General features: G+C 43.9%; 2 protein-coding genes across 2 annotated transcripts in view; one reads left to right on the top strand and one right to left on the bottom strand.

Annotated features, from left to right (window-relative positions):
* Positions 1-4,265, top strand: part of bend3 (BEN domain containing 3) — a 5,986-nt gene extending 1,721 nt beyond the window's left edge. The window contains exon 4 of the mRNA XM_014009703.1: positions 712-4,265. Coding sequence (XP_013865157.1) covers positions 712-2,880 — 2,169 coding nt within the window. The 3' untranslated portion in view covers positions 2,881-4,265. The remainder of the gene's footprint in view (positions 1-711) is intronic.
* An 889-nt stretch (positions 4,266-5,154) lies between these two features.
* Positions 5,155-6,605, bottom strand: mtres1 (mitochondrial transcription rescue factor 1; the record flags this gene model as incomplete). The annotated part of the gene is given in 3 exon segments (XM_014009693.1): positions 5,155-5,949; positions 6,018-6,090; positions 6,170-6,605. Coding segments are annotated over 3 exon segments (692 nt in total), but the record flags the coding sequence as incomplete, so codon positions are not given.
* Between the last annotated feature and the right edge of the window lie 55 nt (positions 6,606-6,660).

The raw sequence follows: 6,660 nt of genomic DNA, 5'->3' as shown, positions 1-6,660 counted from the left end.
TTTAATTAATTAAAAATAAATTTAGCTAAACTGTAGCTAAAAGCTTAAATCAGCAAAATCGCAGGTCAAAGCCAAGTTTTGCTAAACTGTAGCTTAAAGCTAAGGTTAGTAAAACTGTAGCTACGAGTAGTAGACTAAAGCATAAAGCTAAAATTAGCAAAATATTAGGTCAAACTTATGTTTAACAAAACCATAGATAAAAGCTAAAATTAGCAAAACAGTAGGTTACAGCTAAGTTTAGAGAAACTGTAGCTAAAAGCTAAAATTAGCTCAATTGTAACTAAACGTATTAGACCATAGCCTAAAGCTACAGAATAAATAATAAATTAAACAGTCGGTCAAAGATAAGTTTAGTTAATTTTCAACTTTAACTAAATTTGCAAACCAGATGCGAAAAACTAAAAGTGGCAAAATGTTTGTTAACCTTAACAAAACAACAGCTAAAAGCTAAAGTATTTTACGTTACTGAAAATGAATGGAGAAAATACAACCAGTAAAAAAAACAACTTTGACAGACCTTTTAAAACCTTGGATATTTATTCATCATGAATATTTTTACAGATAAAAGTTCAGGAACAAAACCTAAAATAAAGGAAGTGTGAGGTTAAATGTGTGCACGATGCTGCATGTCTAGAAATAAAAAAAAAATCACGTTATATTAACTGTCTTAAATGTTTGTGTTGTTGCTTATTTAAACAATCTTTTTTTCAGATGAGGCACTTGTTGAGGGATAAAGGCAGCAGACAGGAGCCTCTTTGCCCCACCACAGTTGGGGAAAAGGGAGACCCCCTTCAGGAGAAATCCAGGTCTTCCTACAGAAAGCCTCTTTTCAGCATCTCCCACAGGATTGCAGAGAAAAGGAATCCTCCGAGCCTGGAGCAGCAGGTCAATCACAACAGCTTCAACAGCCTCCTTTCACCGAGGCTYCAGAGTCCGGACCAGAACGGTTCCCTGGAGACTCTCGCCGCCACCGACGCCTCGGGCCAAACGTCGACAACAGACTCCAACCTTTACCCCCTGATCGAGAAGATGTTTTTCATCCTGAACACGCTGAACTCCAGCGTGACTCAGCTGCACAGCAAAGTGGACTCGTTAACCCTGGAAGTCATGCGGATCAAGAAGCAGATCAAACCGGCCGAGAGGGCGGCSGAGTTCCATCCTCCCCCCGAGTACCTGCTGACCCACGACGAGCTGAGTCAGCTGACGGAGCACACGTCCAGCGCCGGCGAGCTGGGCTGCCGGCTGCTCGTGCACCTCTTCCCCGAGCTCTTCAAAGCCGGGGAGTGCTGCCGCGACTGCCCGGCGAGCAGGAGGACTCTGGAGCCTCTGCACCTGCAGCTGATCCGGAACTACGTGGAGGTCTGCTACCCGTCTGCGAGAAGCAACGGCGTGTGGCAGGACGAGTGCCTCCTCCAGATCAGCGACTTCTTCAACCGCTTCTGGACGCAGCGGGACGTGGAGAGCGCTCGGCCGATGAAGATGCCGCCGGACGCCGCCGTGAAGACGGAGCGTCCTCAGACGTTTTGTTTCATCGACGAGCGGGGTCAGGAGGAGCAAATCCCTGTGGGGAACCAGCAGAGCAGCCTGGCGGGGTCAGACACCGCCTTCCACTCTGCAGAGGAGCTGGATGAGTTCTCCTCGCCCGAGGACTTTGTGGTTTTCCTCACACACCGCCTCCTCCCCGAGGTTTTCGAGGAAGGGAGACATCCAGACGGCTCCAGCGTTCTGGATWCGGACAAGATGGAAATCATCCGGCGGTACATGGAGGCGAACTTTCCCGACGTGCCTGAGGACAGCTGGCTCCAGGTGTGCRTCCAGCACCTGGAGGACGCCCTGGAGAGTCCGCGCAGCAACGGGAGCGAGTCCGACAACGTGAACGGCGAGAGCTACGACCCGGGCCTCCCCGAAGACGTTTCCGTCCGGCTGCCAGGAGCGRGCGAGTCCGAGAGACCCAACCGCAAGTCCAAGAAATCGCTCCTAGCACCCGTGGATTTCGAAAACCTGGAGATTCCTCCGCCGGACTTCGCCGTTCCCCGGGAGTACATTTTGTCCAGAGAGCAGCTGAGGAGCAACTACGAGTGCAGCTTGTCCATCGGCAACTTCGCCTCCCGCCTGCTGGTGCTCACGTTCCCCGAACTCTTCACCCACGAGAACGCCAGGAAGAAGTACAACTGCAGCGGCTCCCTCGGGAAGAAGCAGCTGGACCCCGTCCGCGTGAACCTTATCCGCCACTACGTGCAGCTGGTCTACCCGCAGGCCAGGAACGACCGAGTCTGGATGCTGGAGTTCGTGGGGAAGCTKGACGAGCGGTGCCGGAGACGCGACACGGAGCAGAGGAGGTCCTACATGCAGCAGCGTAAGGTCTACGGTCAGGACCCGGAGCAGGACTTCCTCTGCCAGATCAGCCACTTCCACCCAGACGCCCTGAGAGAAGACCTGGATCTTCAAACTCTACCTCCGGAGAAGAGCAGCAAAGATTTCTGTAAGATCCCCCTGGACAAGCTGACCGTGTCCAGCCCCGGCTTCCAGGTACCGTCCGCCTACCTGCTGTCAGACGCCGAGGTCCGGGAGATCRTCCAGCAGAGCCTCTCGGTGGGGAACTTCGCCGCCCGCCTGCTGGTGCGCCTCTTCCCGGAGCTGTTCACCTCCGAGAACCTGCGGCTGCAGTACAACCACTCGGGCGCCTGCAACAAGAAGCAGCTGGACCCGGTGCGGCTGCGGCTCATCCGGCACTACGTGGAGGCCGTGTACCCCGTGGACAAGATGGAGGAGGTGTGGCACTACGAGTGCGTGCCGAGCATCGATGAGCGCTGCCGGCGGCCCAACCGGAAGAAGTGCGACATCCTCAAGAAAGCCAAGAGGTCGAACACCGTCTCCTAGTGTCCCTCGTCACTTCCTGTTCGTAACATTTCTCAGTATATAAGCTGAAATCACCTGAACTTTGATTAAAAAAGTATAAAAATATGTCCGACGTAGGATGAAGCCAAGCTGTTACTTTAACGTTCGCCCGCAGCTGTTCAAGCTCATGTAGTTGGATTTTATTCTGCTCGTATTTAAAACGACGTTATTTGTAGCCTTAAAAACAATAACTACTATAGTTGATAAAACTGTAAAGTCGCGCAGTTCCTCCGCTAACGGCGCGTCGCATTCTCACAGGCAGGTCGACGAGAACATTTCTCACGTTTTGCTTTTATACACGACGAGTTTGAAACACATCAACACGTGTGGTTTAGGTGGAGAGTGAACTGTTGTTTTAAACCGTTTTTAGCCATTAATGTGTCAAAACGTTCAGCTCATTCAGGAGATAAGTGCCGTGACTTTGAGCTTTTTGTAACTTTTATACTTTTCAAAATGTTAAACTTTATTTGCAAATTATTTATAGAAAAATGTTGATCTTTTGAGTTTCAATAGCAGCTTTCTGAAATCTGCTTGCTCCTTTTTTGCCTTCTTTTAGCTACATTAAATTTGTAGTTAGCGTTCTACCTTTAGCTTTTGTTCTGTTAATTTTAACTTCTAGATATCTGCTATTTTTAGCTATGATTCCCTTAATTTTAGCTAGCTACTTCTTAGCTGTTACCAACCATTTGGCTACTTTTAGCTAGCCTTTCAGGGCTACAGAAGCTTTGTGTTCTGGTAATCGTGAGGCCACAGGTTCAAGCCCAGATCCGGTTTCCTGCCTCAAACATGCGCGGTAGATTAATCGATAACTCTAAATTCTCCGTAGGTGTGATTGACAGTGAATGTTTATCTTTTGTGTCTTTGTGTTGGACTGGAGACACGTCCAGGTGGCCCCCACCAGTGGAGTAACCGCTGCAGACRGGCACCAGTTGCTCCAGACCCAGAAAAGAAAATGGATGTTTTTCACCTGTTGTTGCTTTTAGCTCGTGTGTTGCTACGTTTAGCAATTTGCCTCGTCAGCTTTTAGCTTGTTCTCCTAATTTAAAGTGCCTGTGACACGCATATCCTTCAAATACAAAATGTCAAAGAAAACACCTTTATTTATTTTTTTTAATAGTCCATTTTGTTGCATAACTGTCATTCTTTCTTTTGAGCTTGGCTCGGCCAAAGTGAAACAGGAAGTGACATCAAAGGGGAACTCTTCAAGAAAAACTCTCTGGACTTTGTTTTTTGGTATTTGAACTCTGACTTGTCTTCATCTCTGATATTGACTCAAAATAATCTAAATATTCAGATTCTTCTTTAGTCTGTGTTCACTTTCACATCACTTCCTGTTATTTCACAAAAAAATATCACCTGTTCATTTCAGCATGACTTTTTTTTTTTTCCGAAATGAGGATTAAGTCAAATTTGGTCAAAATGACCTAATTACATTTTCAGATTCCTGCTTTTGATACTTGGATCATTCTGATATACGTTTATCCAGAGGTATGACTTGTCTTGTTTGTTATGATAATACATTACTGTTTGGTCTGAATCCTAATTTTATGTAAATGTATTGAGTAGTGTTTTTATGTTAATGTAAAGAGGAAACCTCAAATAGTATTTGTATATTGATTTCTCAGTTGGAAAGAAACACAAACATTGCTAGCTCACAGGGAAAAAATTCAAAATTTTAAGGCTTTTTACCTCAATATCAGGTTTTTTGTTGCCATTGCTAAAAAAAAAGTGCTTCAAGAATTTTTTTAAGGGTTATATTTCAGACAGTTCATTCAAAGGATACATTGATAAGACATTAATTCATTATATTTTTGACAAAAGGCAACTTTTGAACACGTTTAAATCAAAATCCTATAGCTGCCTATTTCTCCACCTTCCACTTTTGGCCTTAATCCTTGTTTCGATGTCATGGGTCGCATATGTTAACATTGTTATCCTTAAAGAATGCATTCATGTTTATTACAAAAAAATTGATGTCACAGGCACTTTAAGCTTTAAAAACAACTTCAGCTAATTTCAGCCATCATTCAGCATTTATCTGCATTTTTGCAGAATTTTTTTTCTAGTTGCAACAAATTTTCCTCAAAAAAAAATGATCAAACCTCGAACATATAATCAGTCATTTGGAAATTACATATTTTCTCCTCATTACGGTTACAGTATTACTGTATTATATCATAGTACTCGTTACTGCAGTCAACTTCTTCGTGCAACAGATTTGACTAAAAGTTTCCGGTCAAGCACGTCACCATAAAATATCAAAAGATCAATTTTATTTAGTTTATGGTTTTGAACATTCGTGTAATCCCTTGTACATCTTAAATGCTGCTGCAATAATTTTTAGAAACTTACTTGAATTAAAAGTTCACTTTAATCACTAAACAGCCTGATTTAAAGTCATTGTGGTGTACAGGGGCAGAAATATTGTCCTTTACCTGGTTATTCTTGAACTTGTCTGTATGTTAAACCTTCTTATAGAAGTTTATAATATACAAGTAATTGAACATGACAGTGGATCATGGTAACTCATTTCTAATAAAAGTTATAATACTTATGGTGTGGTACTCTGATTTTATTTATTTAGCATTTAATGTTTTACTTTCCAGGTGTCTCTAAAATTATATTTTAAAAGGTTTTTGTAAAAACATGTCTCTTTGGAAGCAAAAGACAATTATAGATTATTTATTATATTTTCCTTGAAACTGGATTTTACACAGAGCAGACTAGAATTTTTAAGAGTTTACAACTTTAAAATGCACCTTTAATGTCAGAATCCTACAGTAGAGACAGTAAAACTACAAATTTCTCCCATAACTCAAACTTCTGTACTGTTGAAGATAGTTTAAATCCAGTCTGTCAAATAAAAGTTCATGACTTGTAGGCCTCCTCCTTGGAAAGCTGGAGGTTTTTCCATCGTCTTAAAGCAACTTTGTGTTTTTCTTTGTCTTCGGATTCCCCTAAAATCTTTCTTAAGACGACTCTCATCAGTGTGACACTTCTCGTCTCGTTGTCCTCCGACACCACGAGGTCCAAGGTGTCCCCGACWTTGACCTGGAGTTAAAAGAAGTCGTGCAAAGTTAAGAGTATTTATTTTTCTTACAGCAGAAAGCGACACTCACCGCTTTACTTTTCTTGATCAGTTTCAGTCCGTTTAGTCTCAGCTTGTTGTCGTAAAAGGCGTCCTCAACTTTGCTGTTGGAACCAAAAGAAATTTTTTTTTTCACCAAGATACAAAACAATCTATCTGAAACTTTATTTTGCTCAGACTCACTTGCGAGCTAGATCCAGTCCATTCTTAAGGATGACGTCGTAGCGGAAAGACGGGACGTATTTCTCCATATCTTTATAACCTTGGGGTAAATTTGGGTCCTCGTCTTCATAATCACTCTCCTCTGAGTCGTCCTCATCCTCTTCGTCCTCCTCCTGTCTTGTCCCGTAAGCGCCTTTCTTCTTACTTTTAAACCTCAGCTGCTGAACCGACCAGGTTTTTGCGGCGTCTCTGCCCCGGAGAGCAGATCTGGGACCACCCGGCGCAGAAAAGTTGGAGCAGCCCCACAGCTGTCGGATGTGGATGGTTCTGGGACACCACTCGGTCCGTCTCTGCCCGTATCCTGCAGCCAGGAGGTGACGAGGGTTCAGCCGTCCCAGCTGCCTCATGGCGAGAACGTGAACCACCAAATTCTGCATGCTCGCATTCCAACCAGCCACTGGAAAAATAAAGGAAAAAAAAATTAAAAATAGCTTTTATCACTTTCAACTATT

Source organism: Austrofundulus limnaeus, unplaced genomic scaffold (assembly GCF_001266775.1).
Source record: "Austrofundulus limnaeus strain Quisiro unplaced genomic scaffold, Austrofundulus_limnaeus-1.0 Scaffold2, whole genome shotgun sequence".
Classification (NCBI taxonomy): Eukaryota; Metazoa; Chordata; class Actinopteri; order Cyprinodontiformes; family Rivulidae; genus Austrofundulus; species Austrofundulus limnaeus.
Note: the sequence above shows the minus strand (reverse complement) of the source record. Positions and strands in the feature narration are given on the sequence as shown.